The sequence below is a fragment of the Euwallacea similis genome, chromosome 9, assembly GCF_039881205.1.
Source record: "Euwallacea similis isolate ESF13 chromosome 9, ESF131.1, whole genome shotgun sequence".
Taxonomy (NCBI): domain Eukaryota; kingdom Metazoa; phylum Arthropoda; class Insecta; order Coleoptera; family Curculionidae; genus Euwallacea; species Euwallacea similis.
In genome coordinates this window covers 3,841,737-3,867,783 of record NC_089617.1, presented here as the reverse complement: position 1 = coordinate 3,867,783, position 26,047 = coordinate 3,841,737, and the positions used below count along the sequence as shown (strand labels likewise).

General features: G+C 34.8%; 5 protein-coding genes across 6 annotated transcripts; 3 read left to right on the top strand and 2 right to left on the bottom strand.

Moving 5' to 3' along the window:
* The first annotated feature begins 370 nt into the window (after window positions 1-370).
* On the top strand, window positions 371-4,444 carry Cog1 (conserved oligomeric Golgi complex subunit 1). Its single transcript, XM_066393403.1, has 13 exons — window positions 371-582; window positions 665-832; window positions 896-1,035; window positions 1,089-1,225; window positions 1,278-1,476; window positions 1,531-1,669; window positions 1,725-1,903; window positions 1,982-2,251; window positions 2,463-2,697; window positions 2,751-3,033; window positions 3,217-3,645; window positions 3,698-3,892; window positions 4,193-4,444. Exons 1-13 carry the CDS (start codon window positions 443-445, stop codon window positions 4,307-4,309), a joined length of 2,631 nt encoding a protein of 876 aa, XP_066249500.1. The 5' UTR covers window positions 371-442; the 3' UTR covers window positions 4,310-4,444.
* Window positions 4,445-4,975: 531 nt separating this feature from the next.
* Nup62 (Nucleoporin 62kD) lies at window positions 4,976-7,137 on the top strand. The gene is made up of 8 exons (XM_066393407.1): window positions 4,976-5,162; window positions 5,294-5,575; window positions 5,925-6,077; window positions 6,134-6,269; window positions 6,322-6,497; window positions 6,553-6,727; window positions 6,775-6,886; window positions 6,946-7,137. Exons 1-8 carry the CDS (start codon window positions 5,078-5,080, stop codon window positions 7,105-7,107), a joined length of 1,281 nt encoding a protein of 426 aa, XP_066249504.1. The 5' UTR covers window positions 4,976-5,077; the 3' UTR covers window positions 7,108-7,137.
* A 2,412-nt stretch (window positions 7,138-9,549) lies between these two features.
* LOC136410969 (phenoloxidase-activating factor 3-like) lies at window positions 9,550-16,427 on the top strand. The gene is made up of 8 exons (XM_066393358.1): window positions 9,550-9,777; window positions 11,464-11,642; window positions 15,120-15,321; window positions 15,378-15,474; window positions 15,529-15,722; window positions 15,778-15,876; window positions 15,931-16,145; window positions 16,199-16,427. Exons 1-8 carry the CDS (start codon window positions 9,702-9,704, stop codon window positions 16,304-16,306), a joined length of 1,170 nt encoding a protein of 389 aa, XP_066249455.1. The 5' UTR covers window positions 9,550-9,701; the 3' UTR covers window positions 16,307-16,427.
* A 462-nt stretch (window positions 16,428-16,889) lies between these two features.
* On the bottom strand, window positions 16,890-19,873 carry LOC136410831 (protein FAM161A). The gene is made up of 10 exons (XM_066393185.1): window positions 19,507-19,873; window positions 19,294-19,460; window positions 18,993-19,238; window positions 18,651-18,797; window positions 18,363-18,599; window positions 18,028-18,310; window positions 17,720-17,853; window positions 17,421-17,561; window positions 17,257-17,371; window positions 16,890-17,205 (listed from the first exon to the last, which is right to left on the bottom strand). Exons 1-10 carry the CDS (start codon window positions 19,843-19,845, stop codon window positions 16,900-16,902), a joined length of 2,115 nt encoding a protein of 704 aa, XP_066249282.1. The 5' UTR covers window positions 19,846-19,873; the 3' UTR covers window positions 16,890-16,899.
* Window positions 19,874-20,645: 772 nt separating this feature from the next.
* On the bottom strand, window positions 20,646-24,468 carry LOC136410842 (uncharacterized). Of its 2 annotated transcripts, none has more exons than XM_066393196.1 (8): window positions 24,399-24,468; window positions 24,157-24,343; window positions 22,865-23,028; window positions 22,621-22,814; window positions 22,450-22,564; window positions 22,198-22,373; window positions 20,950-21,169; window positions 20,646-20,897 (listed from the first exon to the last, which is right to left on the bottom strand). In XM_066393196.1, the coding sequence occupies exons 2-8, from the start codon at window positions 24,327-24,329 to the stop codon at window positions 20,707-20,709; spliced, it is 1,233 nt and encodes a 410-aa protein (XP_066249293.1). In that variant the 5' UTR covers window positions 24,330-24,343; window positions 24,399-24,468; the 3' UTR covers window positions 20,646-20,706. The 2 variants fall into 2 exon arrangements, with proteins under 2 accessions (XP_066249293.1, XP_066249294.1); XM_066393197.1 differs by having other exon boundaries at window positions 22,865-23,010.
* Between the last annotated feature and the right edge of the window lie 1,579 nt (window positions 24,469-26,047).

The following is a 26,047-nucleotide window of genomic DNA, read 5'->3' as shown; positions in this document are numbered from 1 at the left end:
TTAAGAGCAGTTTTATTGTATAACTTGTGGAAATTAATGAGTTGTAGTTGAACGGCAAACGTATTCGACGTTAAATCATTGTCTACGTTGATCACATTGGTAAGTATGTCAACCATTCATTGCTCCTTACTACTACCAAAATTATTTGGGTAGAGAATGTAATTAATAAAATATATTTGCTCATAGCATGAAAATATTTTTGCCATTAATTTATGTGTTTATTGAATGATATTTTAACTAACATGAATTCTGTTTTTTCATTTATCTGCCAATATTACACAATAAAAGACAAATTCCATAAACCACATCTCTATCATTCAGTTAAGCTGACTTTGACACCGTGCCACCTCAACATCAAAAGAATTATGTTGACGTCTCAACTTTTAATTTTTTTTAGGTTATAAGTGTAAATCACAGTCTAAAAGTAAAAAAAATAAATTTAATGATGAATAGGAGCGATTTAATCAATTTAGACGTTAATAAATTATTTGAGGAACACAGTGTTGATGAAATAGTGGAAATTGAGAAGCTGCTAGATGGAGAAATCGAGAGGAAACGGAACGATCTACGGTCGATGGTCGGGTCAGTATTAGCCCCCTTTTCCGCCCTAAAATTGCCTTTATTACGTCAAAAATTGCAACTATATTATCAAGTACTTTAACAGGGATCGATACAAAGACATCTTGGCAGCTTCTGATGCAATTAAATCCATGAAAACCATTTCTGAGAACATTGTATCGAGCATAGATGAAATTACTAAAACCTGTGAAATGTTGGTGGATAATCCCAATTCTCAATCATTACAACTAGCAGTAGACTTGGTGGACCAAAGGTAAGTTTTTTTTAGCTTCAACTAAAGGGGTTTAATATTTGTTTGTATCATTCAAAATGTCAGACAACTAAATGAGGAAAGAGTGTTGTTAATCCAAGTGAGACTGGCCATATTCCTCAATGAAAAAATTTGGACTGCATTAGACCAAGAATGCAATCTGGAGGCAACTCAATGTTACCTATTAGCCCAACATATTTATATGGGTAAAATTTATTCAAAGAAGCGTACAATAAGATATTTGTGAAGTTTCTTTTAGGGCTCAACTTAACAAAAAAGGAATATTTATCTAAATTAGTGCTTTTGGACCATCTACAATTGAACTTATCCACTCTTCGGAATAAAATTTTTCAGCAGGTCACAGAGAAATTGCAGTCAGTTGAAATCACTGCAGAAGTATTTGTTTTAGTTAAATTTTCTTTTCAAAAACTCACTATAAGTATTGCAGGAAACTAGTCAGAACTTGAATGCTTTAATGTTAATTACCAATCAAACACATGAAGAGCTTTTGAGTATTTTTATAGAGCACCGAAAAACGGCTTTAAAAACTGTGATAAATTCCCAATATTCAAGTGTAAGGCTTCAGATATCTGCTATGGTTAAGTGTTTAATTACCACAGTTCTTTTATTACACAACTGTTTTATTTGTGAGTATTATTAACATTGTAAATGGTCTTAATTAGGGAACATATATTCCTTAGACAATGATAGCAAAAGTGGTTTACTGTGGGAGCAAATTTGCAATATTATAGGAGAAAATGCTTCCCCAACTCTCTCAAAACTTGAACTACCAGTAACACCATTAGTGGCTTATATTCCAGACATTATAAGGCAATTTAGGTAAATTCTTAATTTTTTTTCCACAAGTTGTGTGGTACTAACAGTTATTTTTTAGACCAAAATTGAGTGTCTCTCCAAAACAACCTGAGAAAATTAAAGATATTGATAAAAGCCTTGTTGAAGGTTGGTTGAAATCTACACAGGAAGCAGTAGAGAAGGGTTTGGAGATGAGTTTGCAATTAGTTACAACTGTTAAAGGGTTATATCTTATTCGTGAAGAATCACTTAAAATTGGTAAACCACTATTTTGCATTATATATAATATATATACTAATATATGTGACTTTGAACTCAACAAAATCATATTTCCAGAGTTGTCCGAGCACTGGTTTCAAGTCTGCACAGATTTACACCTTCCAGATAATTTTAATATTTGGTATTACTTCTTCCAAAAGTTGCTTACTGTAAGGGCAAAAACTCTCATTTCAAATATAGTGACAAACAATCTTAATGGTATTAAAAAGGACATTAAGCAATCACTGGAAAATGGGCCTAAAACAGGCACCAGTGAGTTGGATTTGAGGTGGTATGCATGGAGAGAGGAGAGTGAAGATGTCAGAAAAAATGAGAATTGTCATACAGGTAAGATTGTGAACACATGATTATTCCAATCAAAATAGCTGTTGGGAACAATGTCTCGTTCGTTGATTTCGAGGGGAAATTTTGAAAGGAATTACTTAATAGAAGTGCTAAAATGTATAATCAAAATACAGGGTGTGTCATAAAGTAAATAAATTTGCCTTTGACATACTTTTTATACTCCATTATGTGCAACTTTTAACCTGTTTTGTAGGTCTTACCATGAAAAGTAAAGGATATTCAAAAAGTGTGGTGCATCTATGTGACCAACTGGATCGACAATTTTTGGCATTACTCAAAGATGTGTCCCAATATCTTTATGGTCAAGAATACAACCTCCAAACAAGCATTCCTTACCTTATAACTGACTACAAATTCAAGAGAAAATTCATTGATAAAGACGAGTTAGAGAACTATTTAATGTCTCAATGCACAACACATTCCTTGGGGTCAGGCAAATTGACAATTTGCAATTAAATTTTTGAAAAAAATTTTGTTTTAGAATTCCCGCCTACGTCTCTGAGATACTAACGTCCGAAAATTTAGTGACTAAATCGATTTTTTGCGCCCGATTCTTGCAAGCATGTTGCAGTCTTTGCACAAGCTTTAGACGCTGCTGCGAATTTGCGCAGGACAGCTCTGAGTGGCTGAAAGTGTGTGATAAATTCACCAAAACCAGCCACAAATTATGGGAAAATTGGGTTAATGACTGCGTGTTGAAAACCACTGAACGGATCATTAAGTTGGACAATTGTAGCCCAAAAAGCATGATTTCTTCTATTGCTGTAAGACCACTTTAGAAAGCATCTTTTAAGGTCAAATTGTTGATGATCGCCCAATTTTGGTAGGGACATAAAGTTATTGTTAACTTAAAGATAAAATTTTGCTATTTTTATGCCCCTGCTAAGATTATCAGGGCTTCAATAATTTGACCCTTAATTCGACTAATTTACACCTAAAACTTTCAGAGATGGGACGACATAGAAATTCAAGAGCAGACGGAAGATAAAGTTTTCAAATCCCAAATTAAAGTCCCCTTGAAACCCGGCATTCCCTTAACTCACCTCTTGGTTAGCCTAAACCGCGACCTTGCTAAAATCCTCCCTTACACTCTCCCCAAACTTGTTCACATTCACTTCATTGAGTCCAATGTAGAAGTTATTCTGAAAGAATACGACAAATTGGCTTCAAGGGACTTAAACCAAACGCAGGCGCTTCAGTACCTTTTTGACGTAAGATTCGTGGCCACTTTATGTGTGCCCCGAGAGAATAATTTGATGGTTCATTCGGCCCAAATTGTCTGTGATAAACTGCGAGCTAAAATAGACCCATTTGATTTGGATGTGTTCTACTCATATCTGCAGAATAACGTCAAGAAGGCTGTTAGTCAGTCTCAGGTAAAATCAATGGTGAAAGAGAACATCGAAGAGAGATAAAATTAACTTTTAGTCATTGTTCGGCTGTCTCTTGCCCTCGACTACTCAATTAATGAACTTGGGGGCATACAACAAACCAAAAGAGCAGGAAAAAGATCCATCTCTTATGGCTTTAAGCAGCCCTTCATCCTCTACTTGGTTTCCTCTGCTCCCCATCACAGTGCCATCACAGAAGATGCCCGGTTCTGGTCATTCTAAGCCCGATTCCGTAAGTAAATTTCCTCTCTTTGTTTAAATGCATTGGGGTTTTATTGAAAAAAGGTCGAATTAGTTAGTTTTTGAATTGATAGGTATTTGTGGTGATTGACTTTACGTAATCCACAAAAGCACTCTGTGAAGAAATAGTCTAGCAACTGTAAGTGGTGTTTGTTCTGGATTTGAATAGACATAGAATTTGCCATTTTGTTCAACTAATTATTTGTGTTGTGTTTTAATGGTATTTTTAACCTTCAGCGATTGTGTTCTCTATCTGAAAGCAATTCGACATAAACCACAGTATATTTTTCAGGGTTCATCTCCTAAACCTTCAAAATCTACGCTGAAGAAGAGCTCAGACCCAACGTCGGTCATGCGCCAGAGTGCCGTTTCGTTATTCGGCAATTTTTCTACTGACTGGTTCTCGTAACATTTGTATTTCGCTCTTTAAAAGTTCAAGACGGAGTGAAATTATTATGTAAATATCCATGTTATTTGTATAGGTGTACACAGTTTTATACTTGTACAGAACAGTATTTATTGTAATATATTATATCTTTCAATACGTTCTATACGAAATTTATTTTATCTTGTTTGAAGCCTTTTGATTATGGAAGGAGCACTGTTTATAGTAATACAAGATGAATAATTATCTAAAATTTATAAATTAATATATTGTTTACGTTTCTCTACGTTGTTTACACGTTTGTGGCGGTGTTTGTGCTTAAAGTAATTTTAAAAAGTCCTCAGTTAACACTGATATCAATAATAAGATACTTAAGAAGGAAATTATCAGCGATTTTGGTCTATTTATGATATAATGAAATAGTTTATGTGGATTATTTACATTATATATTTATTAATTTTGGAACAGAAAGCCCATATCTATTTAGAGTAGAGCAAACAGTATTATATCGGAGATATCAAAGTAACCGATAACATGTTGTCTCCTTTTGTAGCATAATAGTGAATCAAGATAAAAATACATATCGTGATGCACTTGTCATTAGATTTTTACTGACATTGACAGATCCAGCATGGCCGCTAATTCATTTTTGTTTTGTTTATAAATTCGCAATTATTGAAAATATTGGTTTTGCGTAAAATATTGCAAAATTTAGTAATTTTTGTCTAGTAATTAATAACTAGAATTAAACTGAAATTTGACGATCTAAGAGACATTTGAGTAATAAAGATAATGTCATTTTCATTTGGGTCCCCCACAAATCCCCCAAAAACTACCTCTGGATTCATTCTCCCTACTCCAGGTGGTATTTCTACTGGTAAATCACGTTTTACTTATATTTTAGAACCAGTTACTAATTTTCATATACAAGTAATTTCATTCCATATAAGTTCATTGCAAAGAATTCTTTTGATGTTGTTATCAAAAGATTTTTATATTTTCCCACAGCATCAGCAACTCCAACAACAAGTGGCGGATTTTCATTCAAGTTAACTCCATCCTTGGGGGCTGCCTCAGGAGACAAACCAGCAGCAGGTGGCAGCTTATTTTCAACTGCATTTAAACCTGCTGCAACTACCCAACCAAGTAGTTTAGCAATGAATTTGTCTCAACCAGCCAAAACAACTGCTTCTACTCTGAATTTTGGCACTTCAGTTGCCCAGAATAATGCTCAACCTGCACTGGCTTCTGGGGGTCTGAGCTTTGGTTTAGGTGCTGGCTTGGGTACTGGTAAGTAGTAATGTTTTTGTGGGGGAAAGAGTTAGTTGATATTAAAATTGGGATTCCTTTTGAAATAAATAGGAGGGTAAATTGCTGATAAAAATGTTATAAATATTTGCCTTGGAATTATCTTAATATACTTTTCAATCCCTCAAGGGGGCACACCAGAAAACCTTAACAATATTTCCCTTGGAATAAACTTAATAAATTACTCTCTAACATCACATATTGAAACTCATAATTTAAAATTTCAAAATGTATTCAACTATCTTTCTTCCCAAAGTCAATTTCTGTGTGAATTTCCCAGATCTAAAGACGTTTTACATCCTCATATTTGTTTTTTTTTTTGAATGACTAGGTGCAACTGCCAAATTGCCCACTACAACTACTCCTTCACTCTCATTTGGTTTTGGCGCGGCTACACCTACGACAAGTATCGCTACAGCAACTACTTTCACTCCCATTTTAGGTGGTACCAGAGCGACAATTTCTAGTAGCACCCCTGTTGCAGGTACTAATTATGTTCATCTCCCCATTTCCCTTTATAATTAAACCAACTTTGTGCAGGATTAACTTTTGGCTCCCCAGCTACAACTAGCACTACCCCAAAACTATCTTTAGGGGGTACCACCACTACTGCAACTACAACTACTACTTCTTCTCTAGGATTTTCTTTAGGAGGAACTGCCCCTATTTCTACAGCGTATGTCCCCACTTACTTATTGCTATAAAAACCTTAATTTGACTCCATTTAGAGCTGCAACTACCACCACTTCCACGGCATCTATCGGCGCTCCAATCCCCTCTATAACTTTTGCCCAATTAGAGGATTCCATCAACAAATGGACCATTGATTTGGAAGAGCAGGGGAAGTTCTTTGTCAACCAAGCAAAGCAGTTGAATGCTTGGGATTCTTTGTTGATTTCCAATGGTTAGTTTTCATGACATTTCTGCTTTGAGAAGGGATATTTTAAGGTTTATTTCAGGGGAAAAAATCCTCAATCTTAACAGTACAATTGGGAGGGTGAAGCAGCAGCAGTCGCAGTTGGATCAGGAGTTAGATTTTATTTTAGCCCAACAGAAAGAGTTAGAGGAATTAATAGTACCTTTGGAAAAAGAATTGGCGGACGTTCCTGTTACCGATATTGATCGAAATCAGATGTAAGAGATTGTTTTAGAGTTTAACTGGAAATTTAAGGTCTTTTCAGGTATCAATTCGCGGAGATAATCGATTCGCAATTGAAGCAAATCTCCGACGATTTGAAAGAGATAATTGAGAATATTAACGAATCAAATAGGGGTGAAGAAGAATCGAATCCTGTAAGTTTTAAGTCAAATACATTTTTTTAATGGGTAAAAAATGGGTTGTATATACATAGATAACGCAAATTAGCAAAATTCTCAATGCACACATGGACTCTCTGCAGTGGATTGACAGGAACACGGCTCATATTAGCAGACAATTGGAGGAGATCTCCAAAATTGAAGAAACAAATAGAATTAATTTAAGCCTAAATAACACGTTATCAATGTTTCAATAATGTTTTTTTTGCTAAATCTGAGGTTTAAATAATTTTTTTGTAATAAATTAGTTTTATTCTGAAGAAATTAATTGAATAATTGAAACCAAACCAAAATCCGACCAGTTGTCATCCATTTATTATAACTAAATCGTTTTAAAAAGAAGGTGAATATACCTTAGTTACGATAGTGCTATAAGTAGTATGGACTTTACCTATAAACTGCTAAGTTTATGTATTATTTAAATGCATATTACCTTAAATCCGAATCAAACAACACAACTCAAAAAATATTTATTTCCTGTTAAATGAAAAAGATCTTTACATTTTGAAACATTTAACGCGTCCGACTACGTCACTTAAATCAATTTTTCGACTAGTTGTTACAGTAGATGCCTTTACTATAACATCAAAACTTTTCAAATTGCATTCCGTTAGTCTCATCATTCAAAATAAACTAATATACTTATTTTCCTTTCAAATTTAAGGATTTTCTATTTAACATTAAAATGTTCCGTTGGTGCCAATTTTTAACCGCCATTAATAAATTTTGGGGACATTTTCCGTTTTATTGATTAATTGCCTTTAGTTTATCGAGCAAATTTATTGGATGGCACCTTTTTAGATGACAGATAAGCTGCAATCTTGAAAGTACATCTGCAGGCTTGCAATTACAGAACCACAAGGAAATATTTATTTGTTATTTAAACTTTGAACTTATTTGAAGCAAATTTAATAGCAAAATGGTAAAGGTATGAATTTCCTTTGAATTATTATAATTTAGGATTTTTGGAGGTTATTAGCAATTGCAAGGTATAGTATTGGCCATTTAACCACTACTAGTTATATTAAAAACAAAAATGATCCAGTTTGGGACAGTCATTGCCTGTCAAAAGAATAAACAATTCACAATTTAAACAGAACAAAACATTCATATCTTGCCTTACAGTCTCGTCTACTAGTGCTAAGAAAACCCTTCATTCATGTCTAGCTGAAAATTTGAAAATCAATCTTGAAGACGTTTCTCCTTCAAACATGTAATATTACTATGAAAATATCCCACATATAAGCTCATGAATACTTGATGTTGTAGTTTGATCTCCCATTTAAAGCAAAAGCTTGGGAGGAAAGTCCCATACACCCAATGCTTGGACAAGAACACTGTTTGTGCAATTCTAAGGAATTGTGTTGAGACTAGTACTCCACCTCTCTCTCCTAGTCATTTGGACGTAAGCTTTGGTTTTGACGAAATTCCAGACCAGTTTACCTATCACACAGACAATTTTTTCCAAGAAAATATTACTAAATTCCAATTTGAAGATAGCATTTCTGAACTCAAGGTGTCATCTTTAGAAAATGTATAAATGTGTTTGTTTTAACACTAAACATTACTTTCTGAGTGGGTCATTGAAATCCTGCTTAATTTAATTAGCTTTATTAATTGTGACATTTGTTGTTTATATTAAATTTTTGTTTTTTATAACATATCATCATAAATATTTTTTATATTTATGAGTTTAAAAATATTTTATCATTCTTTGAATATTTAACCTGATCTTTAAAAGATGTCTGCAGATTCAACTGAAACAAATCTAGAACCTTCAAAAAATCAGAGGTGTATGGAGAGACGTTTACAACAAATTCAAAAGCAGACTATTTAGATGTCTGAATAGACCCAAAATATGCCTCTATGCTATATTACAGATATCCTCTTTCAGGCACCTCTTGATCTTTATACAAGTTTTACTACTAGTGTTAACATCGATTTACAATTCATCTTTTGGCTAATTATCACGGAAATTATTCTTCACCATAATATCAAGATCTCTTCAAGTTGCGTTTTTTTAACTTAATTTAACGAAAGGAAAACTTAATTGATATCCCGGTTTTTTCAACTTAGAGATTTTCAATTTAGATATTTGTCACTTCATCTAGTAATCCAAAAACAGTTTCAAACTCGATTTAATTTTTCTGAGAATAATAAAAATGGCCCAGATGAGTTCATAATCTTTTAAAACATGTGTTAAATGCAGGTGTATTATAGAGGTACGACATTGTTTTTATGAAATTAACTAACTTAATCAGGAATATTTATTTAATCCAGAAATATTGAATGTAGTTTAGAAATATACTAGTCAGTTTTAGAACATCTCTGTATGTTTATTCTCTCGTTTCAAGTAACATCGCGACTGTTGAAGGAATTTTTAACATTAGCTACTGAAGAAATCAGTACTTAAGTACCCAAAGTCTTTTACTAAAATAGACGCGGTATTTGATAATAAGTACCACTATCGAACTCAGATTTTTACTAACGAAAATCGCAAACTTCTCTCTTCCGCATAACACTCTTGAGAGGACGAAAATAAAAATCGCGGTGATTTCGACGAAGACATGGTTATAAACCATAACCTTGTCAAATTCAAATTAATGATTCATAAACATCAGTGGTACCTACGTTTTTGTAGATAAGAATAGAACATGTGTTTATATAAGCACTGTAGTCATTGAAGTAGCCGGTCAGTCAAGTCCAAATCCTCTTTGCGCTGTTTTTAACAGTCAAACGTCAGTGGTCAGTGCTTCAGCGGTACCACCAGTACCAATTTGCGTGCGAAGCGATGCGGACTTCAAAGACTGTATTGTGGACTATTGTTTGTTGTTGCGGGTTGTTTGGTTTTCCAACGGTTTTTCCACGTAAGTATTTGTTTTTCTTCATTGGAAATGAATGGAGAGAGCTTTTAGATTTATACAATGCGAGTGAAAACTGCAGCAGATTTAAGAAACAGATAATAAATTAAAGATGTGGGGATTTTAGTAAATCAAATTTTATAAGCACCTCTGCTGAAGCACTTAAGATCTTGGTTTGTTCATATGATTATTATTCTTTTCATTTTCGTTTTCTTTTCTTTTTCAAATTTCAACTGGGAAAATTATTACAAAACTCAACGCAACTTCTAAATTATTTAATTCTTAAAAGGACGCAAATCTCCTTGTAATGGATCCTCAAATTTGTATTGTTTCACCGTGTTTATTGTTATTTACTTGTTTATCACATTGTTTGACCTTTCTGCTAAACAGTAACAACCCAACACACAAGCGATATACATTGTGAATTTTATGGTAGGAAGTTGGGTTCCTTGCGGAGATTCCTTTGAATTAAATATTGTATGACATTGATTTTATCCAAATTTATTACTCTTCGTGCATGAGTCCCAAAGGTTCTCTTAAGTTTCTTAAACTGTAGATGATTCTCAAGACAAGCGGATATTCTGTTTAGAACACACAACTTTGAATTTGAAAGTCTGAATTACTAGACCCAACAATATAAAGTTTGGAAAACTTAAAATAATATACTTGAAGATATCAAGTTTTTGGATAGTTAAAGTATATATTTGATAGCAAATAATACAATTTTGTAAATATGGGTATTGAAATTATGATGCGACACTGCTTATACTTTGAATGTTTTGTTTCTGCTTGCTTTTTGTTCATGTTGCAAGAATTTAGAGATTTTCTGAGTTCTTTCTAAGAAGGACCATATGCAAACTCATCTGGCAATCTTTTCTTTATGTTGTCAGACTGGGGTAGTCCTTGGTGAAAGTTCTTTCTTTTTGCTAGCACACGTGTTTGGTTTAATTTTAAGAACCTTAGTTGGCAGGTCAATTGCATTGGCCTGGTTTTTTTTTAGTTTTTGTAAAGCAGTTCATTTTTTTCACTCATACCATAAGGACCTACTCAATAAAATTCTCACTACTCTGTAGACGTGTATATTTCTTGTTCTCTACGGAGATTCTAAATACCTCAACAATGGGGAATTCATTTTCGGAAATCCAAAACGTCGTTACTTTCAAAGGGAGGTAATTCAGATTTTAGCCTAAAACATCTGAATTATTGTTCTTGAAAATATCAAGTATAGATCGCAGTTAAAAGATTGTAAATCTGGGGGTAAATCGCAAGTCTGGAGAATTAAATTTAATGGATCTAAGAAATTCACCAAAAAAGCCCGAATTGCAAAACCTAAAAATTCTGACTTGACAATATCAAGTTGTGGATACTTAAAGTCCTGTAAATCTTTATATAAAAAGACCCATTTGGACATTTTGAGAATTTGAGTAATTTGGAACCCGGTACGTTCGGAAAAGATAAGCGGAGACTTCAAATTTAAAATATGTGACTTGAAAATATCAAATTTTAATTAATAAAAGCCATATAAATTCGCTTTTACAATCTATGAAGATTCGATTTTGGAAATTCTAATGTATTCGTCACATTCAGAAGGAAAAAAACAAGATTTGAAAATTTAAATATTAAACTTGAAAATCTTAAGTTTTTGACAAGTCTGTTGGTGGAATTAACACGCATTTTTTTCACACATTTTAGAGTTAGTATTTGAGGACAATGGCTGCCGAACACCCAATAGAGGCATTGGCAACTGCCTGCCAGTCTCAGAATGCCCAACAATGGTGGACGTCCTCACCAGGATCAAAAGACCCATATCTGAGGAAGTTTTAAAAAGGGTACAGGCCTATACTTGCGGTGTTTCTGGAGGTAGCATAAAAGTAAGTAAAAGCAGTATAAAATTGGTACCTAAGCTATTAGGTAAATCTATAGTATTCACAATTTATACAGCTCCTGTATCTAACTCTTTAGGTTTCAGAGATATAGAGTTTCCAAAGAAGTTCATTTAATAAACTATAATTTTAGACGCCTCATCATTTTGCCACCAAATATTCGAAGTTTTTTAATGCAACACTTTGTGTATTTATATATTTCTAAAAAATATATATTATAAGGATAATTTCATCCATAAAAATCCTTATATTCATATTTACAGATAGCATAGATATAGAATTTGAAAATATCGATTAAGAGCCGGAAAATCAAAGCCCTGGTAGTTTAATCAGAAGATCACTTCTTTGCTTGTATGGATAGTATTTTCTAGATAAAACTGCTCTACGTGTGAGCAATTTTTAAGTTAAAATTTGTGTGACGAAATAATTTGACCCTGATTTGATGACTACATTGACTCATTTATAGGTTCTTTCTGCGGTCAATAATGTAAGCATTCTCTACTTAAGACTTAGTTATCTGGTTTTTACGGTTAATTAGGGAACTATTGACTAACGGGAATTTGTAAATCCCATATGTTACGTTTATTCCTGAGAGAAATTTATCACCCAGATTTCATTTGATCATTAATTGGCTGCTGACTAGGGATTTCCAAGGTCTAGCCAAGGCAAATGGATCTGTGTGCTTTTCTAACGGTTTTTGCTTCATCGGTAGCGGATAACCAGGATTTTTTAATAATACATTAAGGCTTTACCAACCTTAAGTGAGCTTATTAACTAGATTTTTAGAATTTTTTTGCTCACCTCCAGAGACATGTTTGCTCTGATTTTTTAAGGAAACTTCTGAGGATTTTTCTCTGAATTTAACGTTTTTTCAGCTATTTAGTGATCATATTCGTGAGGATATTTTCTAGACCAATAAATCAGAGAATATTTGTTAGATTGACCTTACGTGGAAGATCTTTCGCGATGCCTATTTGTTTGGTTTTTTACCATATTTATTACATTATTTTATATTACATTATAGCAAAATTTGTATCTTCTCTCTTCAGAGAAATATATCAAGATTTTTCCAGATATTAAGAAAATTCTTGACTAATGGCGACTGATCTAAATGGGGCATGTTTCTCAGAATTTCCTAGGATAAAAATTTTACTCGCGCCATTCACCACCTTCTTGAACGCACAGTTTAAGTGTTCGACACAGTTTACTATAACTTGTTGTACTGTACTTGTTCGGATAAAGACGCCAATTTTGATTATCTCCTTCAAATGTTCTCCATTTGAATGAAAATCATTCACATAAACTGTTTGTTTTAAACGACTGCAAAGATAAAAATCTGCCATAGTCAAATCAGGGCCCCTCGATGGCCATAAAACAGGATCATTTCAACTGATCCAATTCTCTCCAAATTGCTAATTCAACCATTTCACAATTATTCATGCATAGTGAGTAAAATAACCAATTTGTTGAAAGTAACAATTCGCACAATAATTAATCGCTAGATCATCCAACCTATCATTTAGAAAATATAACATATTTAAATACATGTGCTGATTATCTGAATTTAATAAAATATATGGTTAAAAATTCCACATATATGTTCACTTTAACTGAATATTGCTGATTACCAGCTATTCGGAAATAGGGTTTGCTTAAATGTTTTTGCAACTTCACCGAAGAATTCCAAATTTGCACCCACAATCTGATATTCAAGAATTTGACATAGGTGATCACACATATCAGCCTCATCCACACTTACCTTTTCCACATGCAACCTCAAAGACATAAACATCCTCTAAAGTTGTTTACCATATTGCTTCATGCACGTCTGCTTGAAATCAAATAACTCCACCAAATTACAAAACCTTAGTTTGAGGCATCTCTTTATATCAAAAGGAATATTAGTGGTCAGCCATAATGATACCTACAGACCGGTCAAAGCTCAACAGCACCAAGAAAGTAGTCAAAATGGCCTGGAGGTGAACAGTATGGAGATAAAATATGCAGTTTCACAAACCTCACTTGAGCACAATCATTAAAATACTCCTTAACAGTAAAGATGTCCACTATGTTGGCTGGACACATCTCAAAAACAGAAAGTGGAATATCGCATGAATCTGTAGTGGTACTTTGCACACTATTCACTATTCTGGTTCCGGAAGAGTTTGCTCAAAGAGATATGAGGACATCTTAGATAACACCTTAGACACCTCATGAGTGTTATGGGGTATGTGTACTAATAATTATCAACTTTGCTAATAGCTATTATTCCGAAACAAAGTTTCCAACTTTTTTATTTACATTTCATTATAAATAAAGCAATAACAACAATCTTCTTACAAAAGTCAAAACAAACATTTTTGAGGTTATGATGAAAAAAACAAATAAACATCTGGGGAAAAATCTGTCTCTCTCTGACTCTTACAACCCGGGAATAAGAGACAAGGATAGATAAATGATGTAATCGACACGGCTTCAAGCATTAATACTGTATTACATATATTGACGTCTCTATCTGGCTTTCGTCTCGATGGCTTCGCACTCTGTCTTACCTGTGGTGTCTGGCTGACCTATTTTCCTTCTGCGCTATCTCTTTATTAAATAGGGCATCGTCTTTAACTGGCGCTAACACACTTGAGAGTGGAATGCTTGGAATGTGCCACCAATTCGGGAATTCCAGATGTAACCGGTTTTTGGAAGCGCTCTTATTGTTTTTATTAAGGAGACGTGACCTTCAAAATATTCAAGGGCGTTTAGAGACAATTTTGAGTTAATTTCTTAGAGAACTAAAAGAAATAAATATGTAAAACCTTATATCATTGAAATCATCTTAAAAAGGGCTTACTAGTGAATATATAAATAATGTGTGTCCCTTTACAGAAATTTAAACTTGGATTTACATGTGAAAATCCGAGAATTGTAGGAAAAAATCGTGATTCTTTAGTTAATTTTCTTCAGAAATCTACATATCTGTATTTAGCTACTTTTAGCCATTTTCAGAACCTTGCTGAAGGGAAATTCCTGATCCCGTTCCTATCAAGATTTTGACGATTTATTTTCTGAGATAACCGAAACTTTCGATTTATTGGTTTGACCTTAACGGGACTATTTTTGTGTTAAAAATTGAAAAAAAAAGCGGCAATGGTTTTTATCTGATCAATCACATTACTTGTCATTTTCCTCCCATTAATCACATACGCAACTACTAAATGTTGAAAAGTCATGAGCGTACTGCAGATCTTTTTTAGCATTTATCAATTTCCAAAAATAATTCTGATGTAGGCAATCTCAGCTAGGAGAGGATTTTACCAAAATATAATATTACATATACCAAATGTGCATAATAACATTCAACATACACCTCTTCTAAGAATTCTGCAATTGTACATCGATCGACGACCCAAAAAACCCATGGATTTCCCCATCCTACATGACGCAAAAAACTCCATGCATACCTCGTTCTAGGTCTGCTGCCCATCAGAACCCATCGAATTAGAACCTCAAAAGGTGCAATCTTCAAACGGACCACCGGACGTATCTTCCCACAGGAACCTCAATTTACTGCCTAAAAACTGCGGGTTCCTAAACACCAATAATAGAATCATCAACGGGGAAGATGCGTTTTTGAATGAGTTCCCTTGGATGGTTCTCCTGCAATATTCGATAGGTAATTATAGTGAAAACTTAAACCAACAAGAACCAGTTGATTAATAGGCCTTTCAGGAAATAGATTGAGGTTTCTGTGTGGCGGAACGATCATCAACAAGAACTATATCCTCACAGCTGGCCATTGCATCGCAGATTTAGGCAGGAAGCGCCTGTAAGTCCCATTTTCAACCACCCTTTTCCCCTTTTTATGTGGATTGATCCTTAGGGTTAGGGTAAGGGTAGGAGAGCATGATCTGCTTAGTGATATCGATTGTGAAGTGGTAAATAATACTCGTAAGTGCAACCCCCCAGTGCAAGATGTGAGGGTTGAGGAAGCGGTGATTCATCCTCAGTATGGGGAAGGGATAATGGGCAATGATATTGGCTTGATAAGGGTGTCCACCATAAATTTCAATGCTGGTAATTTCCCATCTACCCAGAAACATACTATTTTCCTAGTATAAATGTGTTTTAGCCAACGCATTTCCAGTGTGTCTTCCCCTAGGAAAGGAAAGGAACAGGAATTATAGCGCAGGTTTTATCACTGGATGGGGTGTTACTAATACAATTACTGGTAAATTCACAGAAGCGCTAAAAACTAACAAGTTCTAAGGGGGATAAACTTTAGGGGCCACAGCGAGCATTCTTCAGAAGGTGAGACTGCCAGTGGCCGATTTCAATACCTGCGCACGCACTTATTTGGAAGCCAGACGTATTCAATTGACTCAAAAGCAAGTGTGCATGGGGGGAATTTCAGGAAAAGATTCATGCAAAGGCGACAGTGGGGGTCCCATGGTGGTTCCCACTCTTAATGACAATTATGAGGCGATTTACGTCCAGCAAGTAAGTTTTTGATGGTTTCATAAAATTTCATTGTTTCTAAACTAAATACGTAGGGAATCGTATCTTTTGGTCCAAGTTTTTGTGCCAACGAACAATTTCCTGGAGTGTACACTTCAGTGCCTTATTATATGGATTGGATTCTTGACACTATAAGGCCATAAAGGCTGAAGGCGAAGCCTTTGATCACATTTTAAGACTGTTGTTTTACTTTTAAGAATAACGTTTTATTGCATGATGAAATATTTTAGTTTAAATTGATATTAATAAATCTTATTTATTTAATTGGGTAATTTGCTTCAAATTATCTGGAATTCTTCATTTCCAAGAACTCCAAGTGCTCCAAGACCTGGCGACCTAATTTCAGAAAATCAAAAATCCTGGCAGGGTAAATTATTAAGGAATCAACGATCGATGAAATCGTCGAAAACATCGACAAAAACGTCGAAAAATTCCATCAAATCGAAAATTCCGAAAAAACGTAAAAAATCTAAAATCCTAAAACGTGAAGTTGGTCCAGGCCGTCTTCCCGCATACTCCGACCGTTTACTTTTTCGATCCCCAATCTGACTCTTCCAAAACTGTATATTTGTGTCTATTGTTATATCCATTATCAGTGGATACATTTTTCTTAAATGTAGCTTTTGGGTTTACAAAATATCCATACTGATTATCAAATAAAACTTCAGATCTTCCTTCTTCTTCTATTATACAAATTCTATTAATCTTAATATAAATGGGAAAAAACTGCAGAAATTCAATTCGAATTTCTTTCTTCAGTAAGACATTCACACTGATCCTTCTCCTCAGAAATTTCCGACTCTTTACTATTCCTTCTGGAAAACTCCACCGACTCTTTAGCATTATCTTCAGAATTTAAACTGTCCTCTCTATGAAGCACTTGCACCGCTTCGTCCTGCATTTCAACCAAATATTTTGCATCTGAAAAATCGCTGAATGCGGATTTGGGTCGTGGTTTGGTCTTCTTGGTAGATGACTGAGAATTACTGTATTCTTTGTGCAATTGTTCTAGAAGCTCTTCCTTGGTTTTCGGGAATTTCAGCTGAAAATCTAATTTATTGAACCAGGAAAATGAGGGTTTTGTTGTAATCACTTGAGATTGCCTCTCAAATAATGTTGGCTGTTGGTTTACTCTGCCGAGCATGAGTTCCATTCTCATTCTATGCTCTTCGTTTCTGAGTCTTTCTTCGTCTCGCCTCAACTGCAGCCTGAAACAATTATCCGAAAATTTAAGTCGTTTAAAAGAAGAAATAAGACCTCATTGCCAAATCCTCCTCATGGTTATAAGATAAAACTTGCCACACCGGTTTCTTTCTCATGAGCTTCTCGCGCCACCTAGTTTCTTCTTTTAGCTTCGCTTCTTCCAGTTTTCTGGTCATATCCATTTCAAGACGCTGTCTAGAGATAGCGTGTTAAAATGTGCCAGAAAACTTCCAAATCGTTGTCAAAAGTAGGAAAAAAGACATTGACAAATGATGGCAGTACCACTGACAGTGACAGTTACATTGTCGTTGACACTGCAGCCATATTAGGGCGTTTTGGATTACTCGTCTTACCTTGCAGATTGAATTCTCAATACTGCAGCCAAGTTGGACCGATTGACAGACGACAAATCGAGCGATGATAGAGTCCGGGTTTCTGTACTTGATTTGCTATTTGCGGAGGAGATTCGGTAGCAATTCTTTCTTGACTATATTATAGTAAAACCGATAGAATACGTATCCCAAAGAGGGTTTTAAATTTGAAATTATTCAATATCACCACTGAAGCCATCGTGACTATTCAGTCATTGACACCGTCATTGTCAATGCATCCGGTGGCCATATTGAACTAGTATTTAGACAAGATATTTGATTTTAATCACCTTTCTGTCCCTTCTGGAAGACTTTAGCTTAAAAGGTCTGGGACTAGTGGAGATAAACTCGTTTTTCAATTCTTCCAATTCTCTTTCATATTTGTCATGGAAAGCTTTATAGTTCGGGATTTTTCTTTTCTTCTTGAGAGGCCTCTCGTCCGAAATTGAGAGATCTCTAAACGATCTGGGACAAACATCAATTTTTGGTTTGGTTTTCTCTCGATGAGCCATTGAAGGTGGCAAGGAGGCGTGTTTTAGCATCTCTTCAGCACGCACCTTCTTTTGCAGAGCCCTGAAAATTTTAAGAAGGTCTAGGAAATTCTAGAATCCTTCTGGTCCCATACCTATAAAATTCATCTTCATGCATCTTCTTGTAGATGTAATTGCTGAAGAGATTTCTAGGCACAGGTTTGGCTTTGAATTTCTTAATCTTCAAGGGCGTTTCGTCGTTATATACGCAGGGCAGAGACTTGGAGAACCTCTTGGTCAGTTCCTGGATTTCCTCATCCCTTCTGGTAAACGAAAAGGGCTTCATTTGGGCTTGAATCTCAGCTTTGCGCTTTTCTTTCCCTTTGAGGCTTCTAAAGCTCAACCAATAGAAGGTTTTTTAGGAAAGAAACTGTGCATGCTACCTCGTGTGCCTGTCCTCCATTATTTTATCAAAAAGAGGTATTTGGGACTCGATGGGAACTTCATGGGCCTCAAATTGTTGGAATTTCTTCTCCTTGGGTTTGTTAATTTTCAGGAGGAGCTCTTCCACAATTTTGTTCTCCTCATCCCTAAAAGGTTTCAATGAGAAAAAACTTCAAATGATCACTAACCCTTAGTAATTTTGAAAATAACGCATTATGACGTCATTAGCGACAGGAGTTTTGATTGGAAAATATTGTTAAATGATGACTGATGCGTCAAAACTATATTAATTTAGTTATATCATCTGTCAGCTGTCACTCCACTGTCGTTCGTCAACTTGCCTGATGGTCATTTGAAATGGTTTTGGCACGGTGATGCCGTCATACTGATCTTTCTCTCCTTCGCTCTTTCTTCTGGTCTTAATAGGGCTATTGGGAGCGCTTTTGCTATCTTGGGGTAAAGGGGTGTGGCCTGCAGACCCCAAGTTCAGTGCCTCAATTGTGAGATCCTCCCAATCATTTGAGAGGCGAGGTTTAGGGTGGCGGTCAGTCGTGAGGTCAAGGGTAGGAGTCTCTATGCGAACAGACCTGAAATATTTTTGTAAGAAATTTGTTTTTGAGGATTTTGTGGCTTCCAAGGTACCTTCTGGACTGTGGCTTAATGCCCTCTTTATCAGAAAAGTACAACTTTTCATCTTCCAGAGGTTTGGTTTCCAAGTTGAGCTTACTAGAGCCGCAAACATTGCCTCTTTTCTTAGTTACCTTTTCCCCACTTTGGAGATCTTTGTACTGATCAATCCAATCACTTTCCTATATAGCAATGTTGATGAAAGGCTTCATAATAAGTGCAAATTACCTTTGTATCAAACTGCAGCTCCCTGTGCCAATACTCGCAAAACTCCTTTTGTTGGTCCTTTAAATTCTCCAGCTTCTTATAAAACTCCTTATTGGACAAATGATTGATGTCGTCATATTCTGGAATGCTGTCAAAGAAGTCAATGAAGGCCTTAACGTCGCTTCTACTGTTTGAATCTCCAAGTTTGGTCTTCATTTTGGAATTCAAGCTCTTGGTAACTTCGTTGTGGAGGTCGTTCAGGAATTTCTGCTCGAATTGAGTTCTGGGGTGGTCATTTTTCGGGTTCCGGGGTACCTTCAGGCAATTGTTGTTGTAGACTGAAGAATTGTGGTCGTGCATTGTTGCAGAAAGAGTTGTTTATGATTACTATTTGGCTGAGTTGCTATGTAGATGGAATCGATGGGGGAATGGGACAGGGTCGGAATTCAATTTTTCGATAGAAATTTGGGATGTTACAGGATGAAGGAAACATTTCTTAGTACGTTCCAGCCATGGAAAAATATTGATCCAGAGTTCTCTTCTATGCCATTTGTATTTGGATACGTTATATTAGAGGCTAAATCACATTTTTAATAGTCGGAACTAAATTGATGATTTATGCCATTTTTAGAAGTTTAATCGTTTGAGGCAGTGGTGGATTTAGGCCCTTCAGGTCGAGCTTTCACAGTTGTGTAACTACGTGTAATTTTAGCTTTCTAAACTCTTTGCTCATATCAGGGGCATAATCAGGTTATAAAAGCCGTAATTATTAATTTCATATTTTTGAATGGCGCGATTTTTCATATTCTAACTGTATTATAAATATTTTATTTTCCCCGCCTTTGAACATATGTCTCTCAGATTTCAACTTGCAGATTTTTAAACTCCGCTCCTGCACTATTTGATAATAAATATGTTTTTTCAGTGGCGTAGCCAATTTCTAAAGGAATGTTTTCAGAACTTAGAAGCGAAAGAGTGTTTTTAAATTTAAACATAATCATTTACTTTTCTGGATTTAATCACCTGAAAAGAGATGGTTAAGCTAAAAAAAGCAATTAACAGGCGCTAAAATTCAGTGACGTACTGAGAGTAGTGTTGAAACCTAATTAATTGCGAAAAGGAAAATGTGTGTTTGCTGATGTAAATAAATTCACAAAGATTCTAAAACTTCATTTTAATCCACTCAAAATTTTCTTCTACTGAAAAACTTTTCTCATAATCCTAATCTAATATCCCAAAGCTGTCGTAGTAAGGCAGTAAATGCTCCATGTGCTTCCGGTACCTCTCATTATTATACGCGTGGTACCTAAACCCTTCCTCACTGTCATCCTTGATTATATTCTCAAACGAGGCATCAGTCCTCCCTTCAGCAGCCTTAACAAAAGGCAGCACTGTAGCAGCTCCCATCAACCCTAAAACCATTCTCAAGGATTATTGGAACCCCTGGAAACCATTACAACCAACCATAGAAAGCCCTGTAATTGTAGTCGGTCTTGAATTGCTCCCTTGACGGCACCCTTTCCAGGGAATACTGCATTTTTGCTAAATTCGCGATCAACTGAGCATAATAGTGATCCAGAATGATCTCTATGTGATCCAGTTTCACTTGAATCTTAGTGCTGGTTGCTATGAAGTAGTGGAGATCCACCGCAGGACTCGTGAATATGTTCATTTGGAAATCGATCTGTAACATCATTTGTTGGTTTTTAGCGTGCCCCTAATTTTTATAACCTCTACGTAAAAGTGAAATTTATTGGTTTAGTTAAAATTTAAAAAAGTACGTTTCAGTGGCGCACTCGGTTTGGAAGTTCAAAATAAATGTATAAAAAATGTACAAATAACATATATGTAATGCAGCACAAAAACAGGTGCCATAAATGCAGTTTTAAAATCACGCAGCATTCTACGCTACTGGTTTTTTGACATATGTAAAGGTAAAAAAATCAGTAGCATACTTAGGATACACAAACAGCAAAGAATTTTTCCAAAATTTGTAGTGAAAGAGTGGTTTTTGAGTTGAGTGAAAAATTTGATTTTATAGTTAAAATCTGAGGTCACTAAAATGGATAAATATCAATGGCGTAGCAGATTCACAAAGGAAGCAATAAACATTTTTACAATTTTGAAGCAAGTGGGATTTGCGATTTCAACACCATACATATTTATAGTCTACGCCTCTGAATTTTCAGTTCTTAGTGTTTAGCGATTTTATAATCTATAGTCTACGCCACTGAATATTAGGACTAATATGGAAACGTGGCATTATTAGTATAAGTTAAATGTGAAGTTATTAAAATCGGTAAATTTCAGTGGTGTATTTAATTTATAAAGTCAAAAACGATTATTTCCAAAATTTGTGATCAAAAAGTGCTTTTCTAAATTTCAATTCTATAATCCCTGAATAGTTTACGGTACTGATTTATAGTATGTGTCGAAGTAAAATATGTCGTTACAGGGGAAATTTTACTCCATTGAATGCCGCATATTTCATTGGCGTACCTACTTAGTTTATATCACCAAAAAAATAATTTTTCAAACTTTGTGACCAAATATTTTTTTAGATCAGTTTCATAACCTTTGCGCGGTCTACGCTACTGAATTATTAGTACCATTTTATGAAACCGAACTTTGTTGTTATAGCTACAATTTATAAATCACTGGCGTACGATGCACGTTTTAAGCCCATTCTTTCGGCAATCTATACAAACTCACAAAGCGCATATCCTTAATCTTCCCGTTAGGATGGTAAGCAAACATCATATTGTTGACCCACAAATCTCCATGATTCAGGATATTGAAGCCACCAAGTTTGCGCCTTTGAGCTTTAAAGCCTCGCTCTAAAGCCTCATTTCCGAGAGCTTGAAGCTTATACCCATATTTCTCGTAACCTTCAAATACCCCACTTTAGAACTGGATTTTTGTAACTTAGCTACGAAGTGTAGCTAAGTTTTATAGCTGTGTTACCAGGCCATCTGGAGCAGGCGTCGATAAGGGCGCTGTAGCCTGCTGCAACCCATTCACGTGTCAAAGGATTGTCCCCATAGAGACCCTCGCAGTAGAGCTTCACCAAAGAAGGGTCCTAAGAGAATTTTAACTTTTTTAAGGGGGGGATACAGCTTAGGAGTTTCCACATACATTTTCATACATGATAACTGAAGCTGCGTGCATTTGAGCCATTTTCTCCACTACAAGGAAACAATGCTCCAAATCGAAGCCGATATGGCGTGGCAAAACGTTGAAGCCGAAAGTAGTCAGGTCTTCAAGGATGATTATTTTGTGAGGTTCCAGAGAGGTGTAGAGGCATTTTGAAGATAGATTGTAGTATTCCCCTGAACCGGGGAATTAGAGAGGGAGCTTCGAGAGGGGTGTTAAAACTTACCTAAAATATCATACATTGCAGGGAAGGTTCGCCCGAACATTTCAGCCTCCTTTTCGAACAAATGCAGTTCTTGAGCTAAGTCCTGCTTAACACCTCCATCTTCGTTCCCGCATTTCACTATTACCGAAATCACTTCGTTGCGACCGCTGGAAAATAGCCAGAATCTAAGAACATCAAGTTGAAAATGAGGAAAAATTAAAAGTGAAACTTGCTAGTTTGAGAACCACTGAAAACGTTTGAAATCGTAATGGGTGGGTCAAAAAAATCCATTTTTGTTATCATGAGTGTCTATCAGACCTCAGTTTCAGCTCTATTAGGCTCGGAATACCTAATTGTGTAACCCAACAGTTTAATCAGGTTTCAAAAATAGTATTAGAATTTTTGAAAATTTTTAACAATAATTTTTTTAAATTATTATTAAATTTAATAATTGTTTCTCCTTCTACTCTTCTGGAATTGTAAATGTGGGGATATCTTTCGGCATAATTTTGCGTTTATAAAGTGTGTAAATTTCAGTAGCGTAAACCTAGAGGAGCATTTTTCAAATTTTAACAATGTTTTTACCTTCTCTCATTCTCCGCCTCTGAAATTTCTCAGATTTAAAATCTCTGGAAGCGAGAATAGTGAGATGATGAATTTAGTGCTTTTCTTGTAGAATTTCGGCATTACAAAATGAGCAAACTTTAGGGGTGTAGACATTTTCAAAGGAGTAAACCTTTTTTTCCAAACTTGAAACACACAATTGTTATTCGAATTTCAAGTTTATGATTATTTGTACTTTTGCGCCCCTTAAACGTAAAATAATGGGGTAACAAACTTGGTGTTTTACAGGCATAATTGTAAGTTAATTAGTTTTGTAGATTCCAGTGGCGCAGGCAAATTTAAAGAGTGAAGGTGAATTTCTTTAATGATTAAATAATTCAGATTTCAACTTTACGATTGGAAATACAATAACAATAATAATAATATGTTCCAAAATAGACATTTATTCGTTGGAAGAGTAGAGGATTTATAGAGGACATTTCGTAAAAATTCAGTGGCATGGGTTTAATTTCTTTTGTTTAAATTAAGAAATTATTTAGTTTCGTGCACTGCAAAATTTTAATTGGAAGAGAGATTTTCATTATATTTGATACTTGGTATTTATCGACATAGAAAGGTTTTAAAAACATTTGTGTATTTAATGTTTTAAAAAAGTGCAACGCTTTAGACTTTCTAGACATCAGAGGCGCACGTAGTTTTTTTGCAGAGTTTTTCACGAAAAGCACCAAAGGTTTTCGCAAACTACTCACCTTTTCCCACACCTATAATTTATAGTCGTCCTGAATAAATCACTTGTATAATTCTCCCCAGCAGGGATGGCATCCTGCGTCGACAAAGTGGTGATGTACAAATCACGATTCTTAAAGAAATTCCTCAAAGCCTCCTCAAACAGTTCTTTGGTGAACCACACTGGGACTTTCATGTCTCAAAAAACTACTAAAAGTCGAAAAAAGATAAATAATTACCGAGACATAACTCTGCCTTCCATTACCGTTAAATGGCAGGAAACTGATCAAAAAACCCAAATCTATCTACTTAAAAGAGAACAAACTGATACAGTTTAGCAAAGGATTAAAGTGCAAGACTTTGAGGACGTTTTATACATAAATACAGGTCGAATACTGTTGCGTGAGCAAGTGGAAAAATATGTGATTTTGCTTCGATTACAGTGGTTAACAGTGATTGGTTTGATTGACAAAAGCGAGAATTAAAGGCTGTTTTGAGGCTGTTAATTCAATTCAAAGCAATTGCATTATTAGCAACGAGAAGGTAGGAATTAGCAAAAATGATTTGGGTGATGTTATGGAAACTGCTAATTATTGAAATAAAAGCTTCATTGATAATATAATGAAAAATTTCGAAAATCAAATTTATCGTTCTATTCTTAATTTTTCTTTTATGCCATTTTTTTTAGTTCGAACTTTTATTTTTATTTCAGCCTCAAATTAGGATCTTCAGTGCCACACTACAAAACCAATAATTTTTTTTAGTATTTCCAATTCTTAAAACTACATTTTAGCTCAGTTAATCAAAATCGCTTTAGAGGCCATCCTGATTTTTGACGTGTTTATAAAAATAAACACGTCAAAACCGAATCAAAATGAATTTTTCGTATTTATTACATAATAATTTTAGATTAAAATTACGATATTTAATGGCGGATTAAGTAATCAAAAATGTTTGAAATATCTCAATTCCCTAAAACAAGAATTTGCAGGAGCCAGTCAAAAGCTGTCCAGTTTTCGTTATGATAAGAGAAATAAGTTTTTATCATTCTTACCATTTGTCTCAGCTTAAAATTTAAATCTAAAATAGCGCATCAAAGGAAAGGGGATATTTTGAAAATTGTTGAAAAAATCGAACGAAGTCAAGGTCAAACCTAACTGAAACCAGGGGCGTGTTGCGGACGAATTGAAAGGTTTCACCACACTCGAGATTTAACCAAATAATAGTTTTTAATTAAGCATGTTCAATCGCCAAAAAATAGCCGTTAATACACCATTGAGTATAAGATAAGTAATAGTTGTAGGCCTGAAGTTGAAGCATAAGAAATAATAATAGAATATGATGAAAAGCAGGGCCGTGCTACGATCAGATTAAAAGTTTCTATTTTTTTTAAATTCCATTTCCAGAGACACCAATTAACACACTAAAGAGTTTTTAGTGGTTCTGGGTTTTCAATTAGACTAAGTATTAAATAATCAAGCGATGAGCTTGGTTAAACCCAGAGGCGTATTACGGTTGGATTGAATTTTTTAAAATAAATATTCAATCTAAAAAAAACGATACACTAATGAGTTTTTAGTGAATACTAATTATAGGTTTCAAGTTTAAGACTAAAAAATCATAGTTGGATCCAGTCAAAACTAAGAGCATGATGCACACGGATGAATGTTTTTGACGAAAACAGACATTTTTTAACTATAAAATAGTTTTCCAAGATATCTCCACGGTTTCCCTGAAAAATGCAGTATTTAACAAAAATATGTTTACAAGTCTTTCTAGTTTCTCATCTGTTAATATAATTAAGTTTTTTTATTTTTAATGTTTATAAAAATTTTAATTCTTTAATCATTTTTGCTGTACAAAAGTTACTTTATTATTTAAATAACATCTACACGATATAAGAAATCCATTATA